Source organism: Daphnia magna, linkage group LG2 (assembly GCF_020631705.1).
Source record: "Daphnia magna isolate NIES linkage group LG2, ASM2063170v1.1, whole genome shotgun sequence".
Taxonomy (NCBI): Eukaryota; Metazoa; Arthropoda; class Branchiopoda; order Diplostraca; family Daphniidae; genus Daphnia; species Daphnia magna.
In genome coordinates, this window is record NC_059183.1 from 16,435,705 (window position 1) to 16,456,350 (window position 20,646).

The 20,646-nt window shown below is 44.7% G+C and overlaps 4 protein-coding genes across 19 annotated transcripts; 2 read left to right on the forward strand and 2 right to left on the reverse strand.

The window, feature by feature from the left end:
• Nucleotides 1-1,024: 1,024 nt before the first annotated feature.
• LOC116915922 (choline transporter-like 2) lies at nucleotides 1,025-5,848 on the reverse strand. Of its 2 annotated transcripts, none has more exons than XM_032921082.2 (14): nucleotides 5,738-5,848; nucleotides 5,296-5,396; nucleotides 5,029-5,227; nucleotides 4,142-4,258; nucleotides 3,800-3,963; nucleotides 3,551-3,731; nucleotides 3,304-3,425; nucleotides 3,030-3,195; nucleotides 2,729-2,960; nucleotides 2,423-2,603; nucleotides 2,083-2,357; nucleotides 1,867-2,007; nucleotides 1,429-1,796; nucleotides 1,025-1,356 (listed from the first exon to the last, which is right to left on the reverse strand). In XM_032921082.2, the coding sequence occupies exons 3-14, from the start codon at nucleotides 5,042-5,044 to the stop codon at nucleotides 1,268-1,270; spliced, it is 2,052 nt and encodes a 683-aa protein (XP_032776973.2). In that variant the 5' UTR covers nucleotides 5,045-5,227; nucleotides 5,296-5,396; nucleotides 5,738-5,848; the 3' UTR covers nucleotides 1,025-1,267. The 2 variants fall into 2 exon arrangements, with proteins under 2 accessions (XP_032776973.2, XP_045025452.1); XM_045169517.1 differs by having other exon boundaries at nucleotides 5,296-5,458.
• Nucleotides 5,849-9,231: 3,383 nt separating this feature from the next.
• Nucleotides 9,232-14,568, forward strand: LOC123469935. The gene has a single exon (XM_045169289.1). It carries the CDS (start codon nucleotides 9,232-9,234, stop codon nucleotides 14,566-14,568), a length of 5,337 nt encoding a protein of 1,778 aa, XP_045025224.1.
• A 318-nt stretch (nucleotides 14,569-14,886) lies between these two features.
• On the reverse strand, nucleotides 14,887-20,595 carry LOC116915927. 15 transcript variants are annotated; one of them, XR_006643414.1, is made up of 6 exons: nucleotides 20,001-20,595; nucleotides 15,536-16,142; nucleotides 15,400-15,466; nucleotides 15,168-15,301; nucleotides 15,024-15,073; nucleotides 14,887-14,967 (listed from the first exon to the last, which is right to left on the reverse strand). XR_006643414.1 is itself a non-coding variant. In XM_045169522.1 (4 exons), exons 1-4 carry the CDS (start codon nucleotides 19,500-19,502, stop codon nucleotides 18,724-18,726), a joined length of 504 nt encoding a protein of 167 aa, XP_045025457.1. In that variant the 5' UTR covers nucleotides 19,503-20,586; the 3' UTR covers nucleotides 18,347-18,723. The 15 variants fall into 15 exon arrangements, 4 of the variants coding, with proteins under 4 accessions (XP_045025457.1, XP_045025455.1, XP_045025456.1 ...); XR_006643415.1 differs by having other exon boundaries at nucleotides 15,168-15,196; nucleotides 15,294-15,466; nucleotides 20,001-20,592; XR_006643410.1 differs by having other exon boundaries at nucleotides 15,168-15,466; nucleotides 20,001-20,120; nucleotides 20,363-20,585.
• Nucleotides 16,415-17,731, forward strand: LOC123466279. Its single transcript, XM_045169523.1, has 3 exons — nucleotides 16,415-17,050; nucleotides 17,124-17,227; nucleotides 17,298-17,731. The coding sequence occupies exons 1-3, from the start codon at nucleotides 16,667-16,669 to the stop codon at nucleotides 17,584-17,586; spliced, it is 777 nt and encodes a 258-aa protein (XP_045025458.1). The 5' UTR covers nucleotides 16,415-16,666; the 3' UTR covers nucleotides 17,587-17,731.
• Nucleotides 20,596-20,646: the final 51 nt, after the last annotated feature.

Here is a 20,646-nt window from a genome sequence, read left to right on the forward strand (position 1 = left end):
TTTATTTCGTAAAGGGCGGGGAAGTTTTTGTTGTGGTTTAATACTTCTTAAATAGATGGCGTTGCAAATGCTTCCAAAATGAAAAAACGTCTGCAGTTAACTGCTTCTGTGGGATTTAAAATTTCATTAAAGCACATTCTGTTAAACAAATAAATTCCTAACAAACACACAGAAAGCTTACTTAGTGTAATAACTAAATCTGAGACGACAAAGCTTCCATTTCCAAATATGTCACAAAGTATGAGACTTGAAGTCATGCTTGAAGTCATCTGCTCAGTGCTCACTCTCAAAAGCTAATCCCACTCTCCAGGGTCGGGTCTAACCGACAGATTTTCGGTGCTCGAGTGCATTTTTGGCCTGTCGGTGCATAGTATAGCGCGTATACAGAGTAGACTCCACTTAACTCACGAGTCACGACAGTGGCGCTGCTCCGCTGCAGTCGATTTGTCGGTGCTCGTAGGTCGTAGTACAACAGTAGAACACTAGTATCACGTTCCCACAAACCATTTCCTTACTTCCCACTGTCATTGTTTTTCGAATAAGGCTGAAAAAACAAAGAAGTTTAGCAAGAAAACAAGTGATCGGTCCAATGCCAGGTTACCAATGAAACGAACAAACGACGCCTTTACGCTTTACCCAGTTTAGTTCGTGGTAATAGACAAATATTTGTGTGTTGCCATGAAAGATGTCGTGGCATTAGATAGTTTTGGTCGTCATGCAACGACAGCTATCGTAGAAGAAAGCTCAGGGCCTACTGTCAACATTACAGGGTTTCGTATAGATATCTAGTGGCACTAAATAACATGCAACAAAATTGAAATCTGACGTTCATTGCTTCACACTCCGTCTTTCACTAATGATTTTCAGAGAAAAGTGAAATGTGAGGTGACGCACCAACAAAAACCAAAATGCATAACACATTGATGAACCCACAGAAATCCGGCATCGAGCTAACCGTCACAAAGCAAATGTAGTCGTACCTGTAGCAGCCATGATAAGTCATGTAACAAGAAGCCCTATCGGGAAATGTTAAGACATCTGTGTACTGTGACATCAGAGTAATGTAAATGAGAGCAACATACGTCCAATAATATAATAAGGCAAGAGAAATGTGCCAACATTGGTATTCCTCCAAATGGACACAACGAAGTTACTCGGGCGACGCGTCCAAAAATTCCTGTGCACTTTGAATTTAAAAGAGAAGGGGGTGACAAAAGCAAAGATGGCATAGCAATATTAGCAAAGCTTTATAGTTTGTGCTTTATGGTTAGTTCTTCTTCCCAAGGATTTCCTTTAATTCTTGTGACATGTAAAAGGGTTTTTCGGCGGATCCATCGTTAATTTCCGTGTCTTGAACTGTCGAACAAATGAATTAATAAATAAACCATTTAAAGTTATAAACGAAAGAGAAATGGTTGGGTAGCTTACGGTAGCAGAGGAAGATGGTATCAACGGCCATGCTATAGCTGCTGAAAAACAGCCCGGTAATGAAATAAGCCCCCAGTACGGTACTGATGATTGGAACTATGAAGAAATCGGTTGGCGATATGCATTCATTGACATAAGGAATTTTGTTTGTGAAGACGTAGAATGATACAATGCCCAACGTTGTGACGATAACGAATCGGCCGAGAAACAGGAGAAATTCTGTCACTTTGTCCAGCACAACGATGTCTGCAACATTACGCCAAATTAGCGAAGACGCATCTGATGCCGATTGACGAAAACCTGTTCCGTTTATTGCACATAAAACGTAGGCGTTGCGATTAATGAATCGAATAATCTTCTCTAGAATCCTAGAATGATTTGTTTGGTCAAATTTGAATTAAAGACAGACATGCATTACGAATTCTTTAAAGATATTACCGCACGAAGAACTGTATGATACAACAGCAGCAATTGATCGAATTTTCACGCGCGTTCGATTCTAGGATTTCCAGCAAGACGCGGATCGAACGGAGAATGCTGATAATCAGAGAGCCAAAGGCGACAGTTCCTAAATGGTATCTGCAGAAGACAAACGTTTCAGATTCTGTTAAGCAATTCCAATAGGAATTTCAACATGAGAAAATATGGTGTTACGAAACAGTCCTGAAGAAGCTATTAGCCAACGGGTAGGCTGGTACGTCATGAGGTTTACTGAATGCCCAGTACCAAGAGGCGAAGGCACCGGCCAACACAATTTCGGATAAAGCGGAGACAAAAAAAATGCTCCAACATAGACCCAAAAAATTGTAGATTTGTAAGAGTGTCACATAGAAATCGGCACCAGTATCAAAGAATCTACAGGTGGATCCAGGGCATTGGATGTCGCAAATTTTCTCGAATCCGAGTGGAATGCAAGTCCCGACTGAGTCCTAAATCAAGAAAATGCTTGTGTCAGTTTTTAATGATTTTCCAAAATTACTTGGTTAATGCTTACGATCACTGATGTGCAACTGCAGTTGATGTTCGTTTTATTGTCGGGACCCACAACTCTGAAATTGGATTTGTCAATGGAAGCTGCATAAAGCGCCACTGCAGCAAAATAGCCAATGACGAGGACTTGGAATACCCACGGAAAAATGGGGAAGAGCAGAGTGCTCAGGATATCTCCAACAGCGCTTTAACACACAAAAAAGAATATAAATAACAAAATAATAATAATAATAATAATAAAACAACAACAACAAAATTTAAAACAGAAAATTCAATACGAACATATAATTTTGTATCAATTGAGTCATACTTGCTGGCATGGTTGATTAGAGCGATAGCCATGCGAATACGATTACGTAAAACGATGAGCATTAAGATAGTAAATGCCATGAAAATGCAGAGAAAAATAGCAATAATCTGCCAAATAGATCTCCCACTCGATGTAATCAGGTTAGTCGCGGATTCATTTTCGGCTAGAGTTTGATTGTTGGCTTCAGGAAAATCCTTTAACTCCGTGTAGCACTTAAAACAATACCAGGTGCCTGTGAATTGTGATTTGCATTGAATCTCCAAGAAAAATTTAAAAATCGTTTAATATGGAAAGAAATTACCGACTCCTTGCAGAACTAAAATGAAAGCAATTGATAGCCAGATCATTAGACCAGCAGCGAATCTCATCAGGACAATCCAGAAAAAAGACATTATCATAGAAATGGCCAGCCCAATCAATATAACCCACCAAGTCTTAGAGAATTCTTGGAAAATACGGTCTAAAATCTGCATGAAAACGAGTAAAACGTAAATGTCTAGCAGAGTAGGTAGCAGCAAAGGAGGTTAAAAAAAAAGGGAGAATCAGTTTGAAAAAAAACAAAAAATGTGTTTTACCACAAAATGTGCCAAGGAACTGGCAACGTTGACTATTTTCTCGATTGGTACCACAGGCTCTAGGGTGGAATTTGAGAAGATGTCGGACGTGTTGGTAAGTAAAGGAACACATCTGCCGGCCACTGTCAAAATGGTGGAACGGAAGGGTAAAATGTACACAAAAGTATAGGTTAGATAGATAACAAATGCTATCAGGTCGTTTGAAAGCTTAATTTTTTAAAAGTTGGTTATACTAGCGTGTCCTTACACGGTTCGCTATGGATGTAGTAGCTGGCACAATATCCCTTATCTACGAGCTCTTTAACGCTCATTTCGCTAACAGTAACATTTTCTTTGCATATCATTTTAATTTTGGTTAAGGCCTCTCCGGTTTCGGCTGCTGCATCTATAGCCACAAAGTTTTCCACGGGGCATGTCTTGACGCAAACCTGTACGATTGGAGAAAATCAATATTAGTTAATGGCAGAGTAATGATTAGGAATGTCACTATTCAGACCTGCGGTGTCGGGCATCCACTAGTAAACAGAAACGAGTCGGCGCATTGAGTCAAATCAAAATAGAACAAGTACGGCTTATCCTTCAATTTCTCGTCGACACCACATATCCGTCCATAGCTATCCGTTGGATAGAGAAGCCGTTGCGGATCACCCAGAATGAAACCTGGCAACCAAAAACAAAAAAGAAAATATTGATCAGGCAACAAACTACAACTATTCAAAATAATGCATCGCATCCCAGTTTTTTACTTTTTCTACTGCGTGGGTGTATAACAGAGTGACTTAACAGTACTTTTTGATTCAATAGTTTGAAATTTATTTAATGCCAATTCGACTCTCACCATAAATGCCAATGATGCCCCAACCAACGAGGAAAGCAATAAAGATGACGAGACAGACGACGTCAGTACAGGATCGGTTTTTGACAGGTCCCCGATAAACCAACTCTCTCTCGAGATCTAGAGTAAGAGACGTAAATATACAAATTAAAAAAAACTTAAAAAACAAAACAAAAAACACATAAAAAGGTATAAGCATCCAGATTATGACTCGCCAACGGGGGGGGTTGGGGGGTGGGATAAGATGGAACAAGATGCTGTCGGGACTCGGGAGTGTCGATCGGTGGTATACAAAATAAAAATCCTAAAACCCAAGGCCATTAAACTTGATGGAAGTCCCCACCCATTTTTCTTGCAAGAACAACAATTAGCGAATTCATAGAATGCATCGTGGACGAAGAGATCCTGTGACATCAGCAAAAATAAGCAAAAATAAGTAATAAAAAAAAAAAAAAGAAAGAAAAAAAAACAACTAAAATGGTCTTTATGAAATCGTTAAAAATAAATGGGCAGGAATGAATCTTTTATCTTGCTTATTTCTATTGAAGTATTCCAAAATCTAGTGCATCCCATCATTTTCGCGTTTTTTGCCTTACGCTCTAAAAGTGAAAGTTTCTCTTCTTCCTCAGAAAAACGATTCCCAATCTGAAATTTAAATAAAAGGTGCACGACCCCTTGCCCTTATGGCAAGTCGTAAAAAAAAATTTGCATTCCATTGAGTCGAAAAATGGCTGGCGACTTGCTCATCCCCTTTTTTGGACAGCGAAAAAACAACAAAAAAACTAACAGACAATATGGTATTTGAGTATGAATTGCCTAAAGCGGAGTGGGATTGAGCACACGTTTCATGGCTCCTATCGCGGGATCTTTTTTTAGTTTTTCGTACGTACCAGCTTCTTCAATCATAGCGGATATGAACTTGCGTTCTCTTTTTCAAGGTGATCAGTAACGATTACTCTTCGTTCAGCAAGCAAGGACCAGACTATGCACGGCAAGCAACGTCGGCAGTTGGCAGAAGGGAATACTTAATTTAGCTCGAGGAAGCCAAAAGTTTGCAAGGTTGAGCCAGGCACGGACAATCGGGAATTTCTAAGAAAATTACCAAAACTTAATTTAAATACCAATTTCCACTTTAAATAAATATAGAATTTTTCCACCTCGTTGATGTCTGGTCTTGAATTAAAGCCTAATCCTTGTTTGGCGGTTTTGACCAAAACGTTTTTGGAAAGCTGACACCAACTATTGCACGTCTTCTTCACTTGGATATCCGGAAACAACTGACGTTAAAATATATGCATATGGCCATGTCTACCAAGAAAACTGCAAAACTAGCGTCAAACATGCAAACCTTTTTTTTTCTTCTTAGGAAATAGGGTAAAAAACAATTTCCTTTTGATTGATTGATTGATTTTTTTTTTTTTTTTGCAATCAATTCTCTGGAAGGAAGTTGTGATTTGTTAACTTAAACAACCAATTTTTCTCGCTACCGTAGGTAAAACGTCATTACCAATCTGAGAGCTTTGACGGTTCGCAACAATAAAATAAAATGTTTTCGACAATTAACTTAAAGCAATAATACCAGTCCAAAACCTTTCTTACTACGTTAAACGTCAGAAAAACCCAAGTGGCTGACATGGCCATTGCGGTGAATGGCATTTACGACTGTCCCAACGCATAGCAAGTAGATCATGATGCAGAATTGGCCCGTCCCTACAATGCAAAAAACAAAAAATAGGGGGATTAAACTGGGTGGCAGCCTACGGGTTAACTAGTACTTAGTACAAAAACAAAACAAAGCAAATACCATGTTCCCGCCAGCACAGCATTAAATGGATAATTTGGAAATTGAAGCCTGTTTTTCCCGTCATAGATGTCACTTTGTATACTTTGTTTACCCTCCCCTTTCTCCCTTGCTGAAAGGGTGGTTGGAGCGACAGAGGCAGTTACGTGGCCACACTCGCGCTGAGACTAGCTAACTCTCTCTAACGTATAATTCCATTTTTTCCACAGTTGATCGATTGTGTGCTCAAGACTGTAATCTGTGTGATGAGAATAGACAAGCCAGAAAGGCGAACAGAAATTATATTTGAGAAGTGTCTCGTCAAGGTGTTTCCAGAGGGAACACAATGGTGCATCGACCGGGAAACTGATCCCGCTCAGCCTCTCGTGGCGAGACGATTTCTCCCCCTCAAGTCCCGCGTGGCAGGACCAGACATATCGGTGATTATCACAAACATCTGAAAAAGTCGGGAGTAATTACGTAGTTCAAGTGTATATCCAAATTTAACTTGTGAAATTAAGTCAACAATTGTGGCACGAAGTGACAAACTGTATTCGTGTGTGACGTCGAGTTTCTTGTGTTTATCGGCCGTGGCACTATCGTAAGCTTATAGTCTGCCAATTCGGCTGACTTTATCGCCCTGAACAACGTCACCAACAACTCGCCACCCAGATTCACCATCATGGCAGACCCAACGGCCGACGACGACGAAGAATCACACACAGAAGACCCGAGAGTACTGAAAGTGCTTCGAGCCAACGCAAAACGGCGATTCACAATTCTAATAAATCTCGTTCGAGATTTGATGGCAGATCATGGTAGTCGGACATCAATAAAAAACAGAAAGGAAGATCTTGTCGTCGCCTTCCAGGAATGCAATCACCACAACGAGTGCTACAAAGCAATCTGCCCCGACGATTTAACAAGTGAGGTCTGGATCGGCACGATCGAAAGAGACCTCGACTTCTGGCTCAACACCATCGAAGAACATCTGCTCGGCAGAGTAGGTGAGTCGAGTTCAAGCAGATCATCGGTCCGCTCGCGGCTTTCCCAACAGCCATTATTGAATGAAGAAATGAATCAAACGCATTCTCCTCGACCGACTTCTGACCCCGACTGGATCGACTTAAGACGTCGGGTAAACCAACTAGAACTCCAAGGAGTGCACGGGTATTCCGGAAGCCCAAGCCTACGCCCAGGCCGTTCGCCGCCACATCCCCCACCGAGACCATCTTCCGCACCGATTCAACATCCAGACGTGGACGACGGTCATCATGGGGCTAGACCAAGAGTAACTTCACTTGACCCTTATAGAGGTGAAGGTGCGTTCCACGGTTGGGACCAGCCAATAGGGTTTGGAAACGGCACCTTCGTCCGCCCACCGCAAGTTGAAGGACGTGAAACTATCGCATACACCGCTCCAGATGAATCGAAATTCATGATCGAAGATCGTGAGTGGGGAAACCATGAAGTCCCACAACACGCAAACGAAGAAACAGCCCTAAGCTGCAGCTCCGAATCGTCATCGTTTGGTTTCGGCCCTGGAACGAGCCATTCAAACAGCCATCCAGAGACGCTTCCAGCCAGCAATCCAGCTACGCAGCCAGCCGGCCACCCAGCGAAGATTCCAGCCAGCTTTCCAGCTACGATTCCAGCCAGCCATCCAGCTATGCTTCCAGCCAGCCATCCAGCTACGCTTTCAGCTAGCCATCCGACTACGGTTTCAGCCGGCCATCCAGCAACGCTTCCAGCCAGCTTTCCAGCCACGCTTTCAGCCAGCCATCCGACTACGGTTTCAGCCGGCCATCCAGCGACGCGTTTAGTCAGCTTTCCAGCCACGCTTTCAGCTAGCCATCCGACTACGGTTTCAGCCGGCCATCCAGCAACGCTTCCAGCCAGCTTTCCAGCCACGCTTTCAGCCAGCCATCCGACTACGGTTTCAGCCGGCCATCCAGCGACGCGTTTAGTCAGCTTTCCAGCCACGCTTTCAGCCAGCCATCCGACTACGGTTTCAGCTAGTCATCCAGCGACGCTTCCAGCCATGCTTCCAGCCAGCCATCCAGCTATGCTTCCAGCCAGCCATCCAGCTGTTCTTCCAGCCAGCCATCCAGCTTTGTTTCCAGCCAGCTATCCGACTACGCTTCCAGCCAGCCATCCGGCTACGCTTCCAGCCAGCCATCCAGCTATGCTTCCAGCCAGCCATCCAGCTATGCTTCCAGCCAGCCACCCGGCTACGCTTCCAGCCAGCCATCCGGCTACGCTTCCAGCCAGCCATCCGGCTACGCTTCCAACCAGCCATCCAGTTATGCTTCCAGCCAGCCATCCAGCTATGCTTCCAGCCAGCCATCCAGCTATGCTTACAGCCAGCCATCCAGCTATGTATCCAGCCAGCTTTCCAGCTACGCTCTCAGCTAGCCATCTAGCTATGGGTTCATCTAGCTATCCGGCTACGCTTCCTGCCAGCAATCCAGCTGCGCTTCCAGCCAGCCACCCGGCTACGCTTCCAGCCAGCCATCCGGCTACGCTTCCAGCCAGCCATCCAGCTATGCTTCCAGCCAGCCATCCAGCTATGCTTCCAGCCAGCCATCCAGCTATGCTTCCAGCCAGCCATCCAGCTATGCTTCCAGCCAGCCATCCAGCTATGTATCCAGCCAGTTTTCCAGCTACGCTCTCAGCTAGCCATCTAGCTATGGGTTCATCTAGCTATCCGGCTACGCTTCCTGCCAGCAATCCAGCTGCGCTTCCAGCCAGCCATCCAGCTATGCCTCCAGCCAGCCACCCGACTACGCTTCCAGCCAGCCATCCGGCTACGCTTCCAGCCAGCCATCCAGCTATGCCTCCAGCCAGCCACCCGACTACGCTTCCAGCCAGCCATCCGGCTACGCTTCCAGCCAGCCATCCAGCTATGCCTCCAGCCAGCCATCCAGCTATGCCTCCAGCCAGCCATCCAGCTATGCTTCCAGCCAGCCACCCGGCTACGCTTCCAGCCAGCCATCCGGCTACGCTTCCAGCCAGCCATCCGGCTACGCTTCCAGCCAGCCATCCAGCTATGCTTCCAGCCAGCCATCCAGCTATGCTTCCAGCCAGCCATCCAGCTATGTATCCAACCAGCTTTCCAGCTACGCTCTCAGCTAGCCATCTAGCTATGGGTTCATCTAGCTATCCGGCTACGCTTCCTGCCAGCAATCCAGCTACGCTTCCAGCCAACCATCCAGCTATGCCTCCAGCCAGCCACCCGACTACGCTTCCAACCAGCCATCCGGCTACGCTTCCAGCCAGCCATCCAGCTATGCTTCCAGCCAGCCATCCAGCTATGCTTCCAGCCAGCCATCCAGCTATGCTTCCAGCCAGCTTTCCGGCTACGCATCCCGTCAGCCATCCAACGACGTCTCCGGCTACGCCTCCCACCAGCCATCCAGCTATGCTTCCAGCCAGCAATCCCGCTATGTTTCCACCTGGACATCCGGCTACCTACAGCTATCAACCTCATCCGGTATTTAGCCACCCACCCTTCATGCAGCAAGTTCCGCCGACGTTTCATACCGCAGCCACGACCCTGGGCCCAGCCACGACTGCGTCTACCTTTCCATCACCCTTTGCGCCTCAGCAACACCCGGCAAGTCCTAGCCGAACTACGGATAGCTGGATAACGGACCCGAACTGGAACACGACGCAGAACCACCCATCATCTTGGCTAGCGTCCAAGCTCCCACGGATCAACCTCGCACCCTACGACGGAGACCCTCGGAATTGGTCCTATTTTATTCAGAACTTCAAATGCCTGGTCCATGACGTAGTGCCGGACGATGCACAAAGAATCATCTTCCTTAAAGATTACCTCAGCGAAAAGGTACGCAACAGCATTGCGAATTCGTTGCGCGATCCAGCACAATATAGGTCGGCTCTGGCGAAACTACAGAGACGGTACGGGGACCCTCAACTGGTGGTCCGAGCCCATGTACAAAGTTTAATACAACTCGTCGGACCGAAGGAAGGCGATTTCGAGGCCCTCTGCGTCTTCTCTGGCGCAATCCAAGCCTCGGTCGCGGATTTGACCAACGGGGGTCACTTACATGATCTCCTCGCCCCAGGCCTACTTTACCAAGTAACTTCAAAGCTCCCACCGGCCCTGATGCAGAAGTGGGGTGACGAAATGTGCAGCCTTCAACCAAGAGCCGCCACGCTTATCGACTTCGACCAGTGGCTCGAATCGCGAGTTATGGCTGGGACCTGGGCCGCTCCAGTGCTACCACCGATCCCCACCGTCAGCCGGACACGAGAAAGAGCGCAGAGAGGAAAGGAAGAGCCCAAAATGCCGGCCGTCCGTCACCCGCGGATCCTTCACATGTCTCACCGCGCGCCTTGCGTAGCATGCTCCGGACCACACCAGCTGGAAAAATGCAATAAATTCTCTAAACTGATGCCTAAAGCCAGAGCTGAGCTCCTTTTAGAAAAAGGGGGTTGCTTCAGGTGCCTTCATCCTGGACACAACAGTAAAGCCTGTGAAAAAAAGGTGGCTTGTGGCCAAGACAATTGTAAATCTTACCATCACCCGATGGTACACGGAGCTCCACGGATGTTTGCTCCGCCGAAAATTTCTCAGTCCGACACGCCTAAAACAGAACCTGCGGCCCCAGCAGCGCCATCAATCTTAAAAAAGGGCAAGAACTTTTGCATTACTAGCAAGAAAACTTCACTGGATCAAGTTTTATTAGCCGTCGTACTTCTCAAGATCGAAGCAAATGGTTATTCCTTCGAGACCTACGGCCTCCTCGATCCCGGAGCTGAAATGACCCTGGTGACCAAAGATGTCCTGCGTATGCTGAAATTGAATCCACCTCGCGAAAAAATGCAGATGGGCACCCTCCACGGTGACGGACCGTTGTTATCGGTCCAAAGAGCGGACCTGCACATTTCCTCGCTCGACGATTCCTTCTCTTTCAGCGCCTACGAGGTTCCAGCGCTAACGACATTCAACCTCCATCCTGGATATGTCGATTGGCCAAAGGAAAAGAAGAAGTACCCACACTTGGCTGACTTAGATCTACCGCCCGTAGATTTCTCGAAGATAACGATCCTTCTAGGCTCCGACTATCAAGAAGCGCTCGAACCTTTACAAATTCGGAAATCGACCAGCGAATCTCCCGGGCCATGGGCGATCAAGACTGTATTCGGGTGGTGCGCTCGCGGCCCCCTTTATAAAGCTACCGGTCAACATTCACCACCCTCCATCAATCTCACCCAGAATTTAAAAAAATCCAATCTAAACGAGATGGTCCACCAGTTATGGTCAATCGAATCCTTTGGTACACATCCGGATGTGAAGGCGCCAATCAGTGGAGACAACGCCAGAGCTCTAAAGCTGCTCGAAGAAAATGTGCGCTACTTAGGTGAACGCTATGAAGCGCCGCTCTTATGGAAGCTGGATCAACCCAACCTCCCTAACAACTATTCGGTGGCATTATCACGGTTCCACACAATGGATAGGAGTTTGAAAAAATGTCCCGTGAAAGCCAAGTCTTACGAAGCCACCATCAACGACTACATCACGCAAGGGCATGCCATAAAATTGCAAGGAAATGAACTGGAAGGCCCGATAGGCCTAACATGGTACCTCCCGCATCACGCAGTTTTTCATCCGGACAAACCCGGAAAATGTCGCGTAGTTTTCGACGGTGCCTCTACATTTCGCGGAATTTCTCTCAATAACTGTCTGTTAACTGGCCCAGATCTTTTGACGAGCTTAATTGGAGTGTTGTTACGTTTGAGAGAAAGACCGATAGCCCTTTCCGGGGACATCAAGGGAATGTTCCACCAAGTCCGCGTCCGTCCTGCCGACAAGCACGCTTTACGCTTCCTCTGGAGAACCCCCGACACCGCTGGACCTCCGGACGTGTATGAAATGCAAGTTCAAATTTTTGGTGCCGCGTCTTCGCCCACAGTTTGCTCTTATGTCCTGCGCCGAGCTGCCGCCGATAACGAAGAGGAGTTCCCGGGTTTAGTCGAAAAGGTAGAAACCAACTGCTACATGGACAACTACATGGATTCTTTTAATACCGTAGAGGAAGCCATAGAATTTAGAAGCAAGTTCCAAGAAGGTTTGAAGAAAGGCGGCTTCCACTGGACACAATGGATGTCTACGTCACGGAAAGTGCTTCAATCTGTCCCTAAAGATCTCAGGTCTGAACCAAAATTGAACTTAAATCTAGACGCGCTTCCGGCCGAGAAAACGCTAGGTGTCACACTCAATTGGCAAGAAGACGTTTTCGTTTTTAAAGTGAAAATTCAAACCGGCTCCGACACCTACAGGACCATCTTGAGTGATGTTTGCGGACTGTATGATCCCCTCGGGTTTTGGACACCAGTCACTCTCACTGCCAGAATTTTACTTCAAGATATCTGCCGGATCAAACCAGAATGGGACGAGATCTTACCACAACCATTGCTTGAACGTTGGAAAATTTGGGTCTCCAATCTGCATCATCTGGAATTCGTAGCCGTGCCCAGGTGTCTTCAACCTTTTCCCCCAACGTCCGTCCAACTTCATATCTTCGTGGATGCCAGTGAATTGGGTTACGGCGCAGTGGCGTATTTGTTACTGCAGAATAGGAAAACCAGCACGACCGTTTTCGTAATGTCAAAAAGTAGAGTCGCCCCAATCCACCATCTTACAATCCCTCGTTTGGAACTATCAGCCGCCCTACTTGGCGCCCGCCTAGCCCGAACTATCAAGAACGAGCTTCGGTTGAAGATAGACGGCGAAATATTTTGGTCGGACTCGTCTACTGTATTGCGCTGGATTAACTCAACGCATTGTCGGTACCACACCTGGGTGGCAAACCGAGTCGGGGAAATTCTTACCCTCACGATTCCTCAACAATGGCGACATGTGCCGGGTATTTTAAACCCCGCTGACGACTGCAGCCGTGGTGTTGAGGCCTCCGCTTTGACGGAAAATTATAGATGGTGGACTGGCCCGGATTTCCTTCTTCAGCCCCGGGCAAACTGGCCAGCAATGCCAGAACATTTCGTCCAGCCAGTCGATGACCCTGAGATCAACCTTTCAAAATGGGCCGGGAATGTCTCCGTTCCCACCCCTCATCCGCTTCTACCCATCTTGCAGAGGAGTTCCAGTATGTGCCGACTAAGGAGGATCATCGCCTGGGTGTTGCGTTTCATCCACAACAAATTTAGGCCTGCCGCCGAGAGAAGATCCAAGCCGTACCCAATAATTCTCGAGCTACGAGAAGCCGAAATGATCCTTGTCCGCCTCGCCCAGCTTGAAGAGTACAGAACCGAATACAGAAGGCTCAGCGAAGGAAAGGAATTGGGTCCAGGGTCTAAAATTGTCACGTTAACGCCGTTCTTCGACGCGGGAGAAAAATTAATCCGCGTAGGCGGCCGTTTGGGCTACAGCAACTTCCCGTTGGCCATTAAGCACCCGTTTTTATTGCCGGCGGACCATCTTGTAACGAAGCTGATCGTAACTAGGGAGCATCTTCTTCTCAGACATGCGACGGTTGAGAGAACGGTCGCCGGACTACACAAAAGGTATTGGATTCCGCGGAGCAGATCATCAGTCAACCGCATTATCAAGAATTGTTTTGATTGCAAGCGTCACCGCGCCCAACCAGACATTCCACTCATGAGCGCTCTCCCAATTCATCGTCTTCAAGATGACCGACCCGCTTTCTCGAATACCGGAATTGATTACTTCGGACCGATCTTGACGACTGTTGGTCGGAGAAGAGAGAAGAGATGGGGAATAATATTTACATGTTTGGTGAGCAGAGCGGTACACTTCGAGATGGCGTACTACCTGGACACCTCCTCGTTCCTGCTGGCCTTTTGGAGGTTTGCGCGCCGAAGAATCCGGCCGGACGTGATGTACTCTGACAACGGAACAAACCTCACATCCGGTGAAAAGGAGTTGAAAGCTGGATTAGACCGTCTTAACCAAACCGCCATCGCGAACGAGTTGGGTGCTCAGAACATCGAATGGATATTTTCACCGCCTTCGGCCCCTCATTTCGGCGGCGCGTGGGAGAGCCTAATCAAGTCAGCCAAAGACTCGCTGTCTTTCGTTCTTCAAGATCATGCATTCCCTGATGAAGTCCTTCTCTCCGCCTTGATCGAAGTAGAATCAATCATGAACGACCGCCCGATCGGCCGTTGTTCAACGGACCCAAACGACTTCTCAGTCCTCACCCCGAATCACCTTCTGTTAGCTCGCGCTAACCCCAGCCTCCCAGCAGACGTGGTGTACGAGTCAAGTCCAAATTCCAGACAGCGATGGCGAAACGCGCAAATCATTGCCGACCACTTCTGGCGAAGGTGGACTGCGGAAGTGTTGCCCTCCCTCTTAAAAAGGAAGAAGTGGTATGTCGATCGTCGCCATATTCAAGTTGGAGATTTGGTCCTCATCGTCGATCAAAACGTTACAAGGGGGAGGTGGCCTGTCAGTTACGTTGATGAAGTCTACCCAGGAAAGGATGGGATTCCTCGTTCAGCTCTAGTACGGAACAAGGATGGAGTCTATCATCGCCCCGTCTCCAAGCTGTGCGTCGTAGAAGAGAACAACTTATTAATTTCCGACGACAGCGGAAATGATGCCGGCGATGTTCCCGCCAGCACAGCATTAAATGGATAATTTGGAAATTGAAGCCTGTTTTTCCCGTCATAGATGTCACTTTGTATACTTTGTTTACCCTCCCCTTTCTCCCTTGCTGAAAGGGTGGTTGGAGCGACAGAGGCAGTTACGTGGCCACACTCGCGCTGAGACTAGCTAACTCTCTCTAACGTATAATTCCATTTTTTCCACAGTTGATCGATTGTGTGCTCAAGACTGTAATCTGTGTGATGAGAATAGACAAGCCAGAAAGGCGAACAGAAATTATATTTGAGAAGTGTCTCGTCAAGGTGTTTCCAGAGGGAACATACCACGACAAGACGTTCCACGGTGAACTAATGAACTTGTTTGATCGCCGCAGACTGATGGTGTTACATCTCCTTATGACACCTTCTTTATTTTGCTTAACTATTGCGTTCCCTAAAGTGAACGAAGATATAAGAATTTTACATCTCATTAAGCAAAAAAGGACGAACGGTATCTTGATGGTTGATTAGATGAGAGGATCGAGAAACATTGAGTAATTCTAAATGGATGAAAATATGACCAAATGAAGTGTTATTAGCTAAAAAAATGAATATTTTTAATGCTCTTAAAATGGAAAATACAAGTTAACTTACTCATAAGGTCAATTGGAGAAGGGAGCTGGCTGAATTGTAGGGAGGTCAGTTAAAAGCAGAAAGAATATTATAATTTTACAGTCCAATCATAGAAAGTCATATAACTAAAGAGCAATACTGGATAACCTTGAAAACTAAAGTACAAAATTGGAAGATTGTAATTTATGTCTGAATATTAGTTGCAAAGTAGAGATGTGGAGAAGGATTCAGAAACAAAGATGGCTGATGATACTTGGCACAAAATAGATGTACAATCTTCTCACTGTAGATTGGTTGTATCACTGATGTGTCATGAGGCCCTGAACCAATAAAAATTACTAGAATCAGGAGAATTCATGTTTATATTAGTTCTGTTATTGCTGACATACCTCCTGCACAGCATCCTTTATGCTCTAAGTTTTGCAACTTTGATGGCAATGCGAAAAATCATGTCCTTATGCCATCACATGGTAAAAATTAAGGTATGTTTGTTTACCATGGTTGTATAGTTCAGTAGCGTGCCTAGCTGATAATAAAGGGTAAAATTCTGTTGCAAAAAAACCTATTTATAATGTTTCCCCTCCATCAGAAACAGAACAATAAATTTATAAAATTGTAAGTATGATACCGCAAGATTATTATCTTCATAAACAAAAAGTACAGAAATAGAACAAACTTGCACATCACTTGTTATACATTTTTTATAATTTCTAAACTTTTTCGTTTTCGTGGCTTAGCGCAATACTCAACCTAACTGAGAAAACGAAAGAGTAGAAAATCTTTCATCACTTTCTGCTTACCCTTTAGAATTCAAGCTTGTTTACAATTCTTTGACAGTAAAAAATGACGAATCTTGAGCACCTTCTTCATCCATCTCTTCAACCACTTGATAAGCCAGTATACCGTCTAATTCTGCTGGTTTGCTCCAAAATACCACGGATTTAAAACGAGAAACGACGAAGGAAAAATCAGTTTGGCTGCCCTGGTTCTTGATAACTGCATAAAAAATCGATTCGAGATTCGATTAACAATAGTTGGCTATTTAGATTGCAAATGAACCGAAATGCACTGAATGGCTCAGGACCTCAGTTCCAACATCGCATCTAACACTATAACAGAATAAACAGATTAACAGCCAACTTGGATACTATGTTGCGCCGCGCGCCGCTATAGCAATCCCTCAGTTCCCCTAGCGGCCTGACGGTGCAATAGCCTAGTATGGCATAGGAGGTTAGGGAGCACTGGCAGTGCTATTTCTCGACTCTCCAGATCGAATGTGGGAGGAGACGTTATTGTCTTTTTGATTGGCTCCTTGACTTCTCTACCTCTCCGTCACTGAATGCTGACCGCGGCTGACCACATGTCCTCTTGTAGCTGAGAGCTTCGTAAACGTTTGCTAACGTTTGCTTATGACGCGCCTGCTCATTATTACATCTGTGTGTGCTCAGTCTCGTTGCATGAGTATCTAGTCTTAAACTAAAAAACCGAAATTCAAAGATAATAACAAGAATACAATTAAAATGTCGGATTCTATATCATCAGCAACAACTGAGAAAACACCCTTTCCTGAAAGCGAGGAAACTGCTATTCCAGTTATTGCAGAAACTTCTGCTCCCGTAACTGGGGACACTGCCATTAACGTAACTGGGGAAAATGCTACCCCAGTACGAGAAGAAACTTCTATCACCGTGACTGAGGAAACTGCCGACCCCGTAACCAAAGAAACTTCGATCCCCATGACTGAGGAAACTAACATTCCCATGACTGAGATGGGCAGTGACGAACCAAAAGATCAACAGCTTGTCCCAGATCCGGAAGAAGTCTTAGACGACTGTGGTTCAGGAATGGAAAGATTTACTGGGGTGATCAATTTTACATTGGGCGTGCTTGTCTTCTTTCTTCAGGTATAAATTTAAACACATAAATGTTTTGACTGTTTGTGGTTTCTAATTTCTTGCATTACTTATAATACTTTAGTTGTGGGCCTTACTTATTTCAACAATGAATGTGGATATAGACCCTACTGGCTTGTTAGTTGGAATCTACCTCGTTATGCTCGCAACACTGGCGAAATTTGAAAAGTAATTTTCCGTGTTTATTTTCGATTGCGTCTTCTTAATAAAAATGGGTTTTTTCTCCCTTGATTTGTAGGGTCAGGAGTATTGATATCGCTCGCTGTTTGACCTTTTTCGCGATGATCTTGGGGGTGACTTTGATTATTTTACATTCTTGGAGTGTCTACCTTTGCCGGAACTTGTATGACTACTGTTCTACGATTAGTACTTCTCCAGAAACCTTGGATACATCGACTGGCGCAAGTTGCCGATGGTTCACTCAACGGCTCATTATTGATTCATTAATGGTTGCTTGTGGTGGTGTGATTGTCATTTTTAACGGAGTTCTTCTGTACTTTCTTTCCTTCAAAACTACAACGAAATAGTTTTGAAATAGAATTTAATCAATGTTGCATTGCTGCCTTTCCTCGTTTCCTGTTTTTCTTCACCAGTTTTTTTCTAAATGATTCATGCATTTTCATTTCATGTATACCAAGTTTTTTTTAAGCTGTCACGAAACAGTCAAATAAAAACATTAGAAAGCGTCTTCCTCACATTTAGCCAATTAAGAATACGCCCTTTTGGACACTTTTAATCTCTCGTTAAAAGCTGATTAAATCTTTCCTGTTGCGAAACACCTCAGTAAATTATATGGAAAATTACAGGGCAGGTGTGGGTTTGTTATTCAACTCGTGACCTTTTGAAATTACTAAATTGCTGATGTTTAACATCCGGGACGTCTGGCCAAGGTAATTATAATGGCGAATGAAAACACCCTAGAATACTTACCTAATTTTTTTCTTCATTTTCAGCTTCTTTTGGGACGACCTTTTGCGCCCCTTTATCTTTTTGGGGGCCGAGAAAAATATAAAAACTGGTTTTAATTTTTTTTGATAAAAACATATATTTTTTAAAAAAAACTTTCCCTTCCCCCCCCCCAAAAAAAAAAAAAAAAAAAAAAAAAAAAAAAAAAAAAAATTTTTTTACGTATTGTTAATGATGACAGCATGGTCACGGATGGAGAAGAGATCGCTTTCGTTCGATCGCTTTTCAATGCATCGCCTTCGTTATTATTAACCAACCGATTTGGTTGGCCAATGTTTACGATCTAGAGTAAATATAGAGGTAAAAACAGACGAGACAAAATCCTTGGTATACATGAAATGTAAATGCATGAATTTTTTTTGCAAAAAAAGAACTGGTTACGGAAAATGCGATTAAGATTAAACATTAAGTTCCATTTCAAAAGAACTTCGGTTAAGGTTTGAAGAAGATAAGAACGCACAGAAAACATTCATTGAAAATCACGATCGAAATACCAGTTCCAATCATCAATAAATCAATAATGAATCGTTGATTAACCCATCGGCAACTTGCGGCATTCAATAGATCCAAAGTTTCTCGAGAAACACAGTGGCAAAACAAATCCTGGCAAACGTATACACTCCAGGAATGTAAAGCAACCAACATCCCACCCAGCATTATGGCAAAAACGATCAAATAGCGAGTGAGATCGACACTCGCTACCCTACAAATTGAGAGAAAAAAAAAAACACTTTATGAATAAGATACAATCGAAAATGAATGGAGAAAACTACTTTTCGAATTTCATGAATGATGCGAGCATAACGAGGTAGATACCAACTATCAAGCCAGTAGGGTCTATATCCACATTCATTGTTGAAATAAGTAAGGCCCACAACTAAAGGATTGCAAATGACACCAGAAATTATAAACCATAAACAGTAAAAGACATTTAATACCTGGACGAAGAAAACAACAACGCCATATGTAGCATTGGCCATCTCAGTGCTTCTTTTCCATACAGGATGAAAGTCGTCTAAGAGTTGGCGTAGCTCCTTGAATGCCGGATCTTCTGGATCTGGGACTAGTTCCGGCTCTTTCGATTCGTCATTGTCCACCTCAGTCGTAGGAATGACATCTTGCTCGATCTTGGGGATAGAAGTTTCTTCTCGTTCTGGGGTAGCAGTTTCATCGGGCACTGGGAGAGGAGTTTCTTCGACCACGGAGATAGAATTTTCCTCAGTCGCGGTGATGGCAGTTTCCCCAGTTACGGGGGTAGAATTTACCTCAGTCCCAGGCGTAGAAGTTTCTGCAGTCACAGGAATAGCAGTTTCCTCATTCTCAGGAATGGATGTTTTCTCAGCTGTTGCTGATGACGGTGAATCCGACATTTTAATTCTATTCTTATTATCTTTGAATTTTTCGTTTGAAACTAGATCGTAGATCCTCGTGCAACGAGATTGAACATACGTACGCAAATGATGGGCAGGCGCGTCATAGGCGAACGTTAGATAAACGTTTACGAAGCTCTCAGCTACGAGGACATGCGGTCAGCATTCAGTGACGGAGAGGTAGAGAAGTCCCGGAGCCATTAGAAAAGACAAAAATGCCTCCTCCCAGTCTCCCACATACGATCTGGGGAGGGGTATTAACGTTTGAGGATGAGCAGATATCCATACTTTGCAACATGTTTGGAAATGGAAGCCATGTCGTCTCTAATTTAGTTATCACAGTAGGTAATCCTTGTGTGTGTCCGTTACGAATTCGTGTGCGTAACAGAATGCTTTTACTGAAATTCAAATCCTATAGGAACAGTAAACTGAGAGATGCAGAACGACGTTTGATGTCAACGACAAATATAAACACTAGTTGTCATATGTTTGAGGTCAACCCAAGTACTATGAAAAAGGCGCCTTGGCTCAACCCCAAGACCAAAATTCAATAAAGACAGAATAACTTTGAAAAAACGGGATCGAGATCTTGTTAATCGACGTACTTTGATTAACGATGACAGCATGGTCACGGATGGAGAAGAGATCGTTCTCGTTCCATCGCTTTCCAATGTTTCGCCTACGTCATTACTAACCAACCGATTTGGTTGGCCAATGTTGACGATCTAGAGTAAATATGGAGGTAAAAGTACTGCTATACAAAAAGGAAAGTTTGGAAAATAGGATTATAAGGCAAAAGAAAACTATAAATGGAATAGTTCATGGTGAAGAAAATGGGACCATTCATCTCAAAGTGGGAGGTAGTGACAGGACAAGGGAATGTGAGATTCTCGGTATAACAAGTTATTACCAAATGTCGGATCTTCTTTTCTCTTCAGATGCACGTGGATAACCTGTATTATCTTACCTCCATTTTTTGTTCGACGAAAAACAGTCGTGAAGATGTGTAATTTATCAATTTAGTTCCGCTTCTCGTTTGACAGCCTTGTGTTTCAACACATTTTAAGAAAAACCAATTCTGTTATTTCTTTTGGATAAGAGATGGCGCTCAGTACACGATGGTTTGTGAAAAGGTTGGAACACGAGTTTTTTACGCGCGCATGGCGCGTAAGTGACCAACTTGCGAATTGATTTCTCGTCAAGATTGTCAGCAATATTCTGTGTAACGTGTCGTAATCACGTTACGTTTGC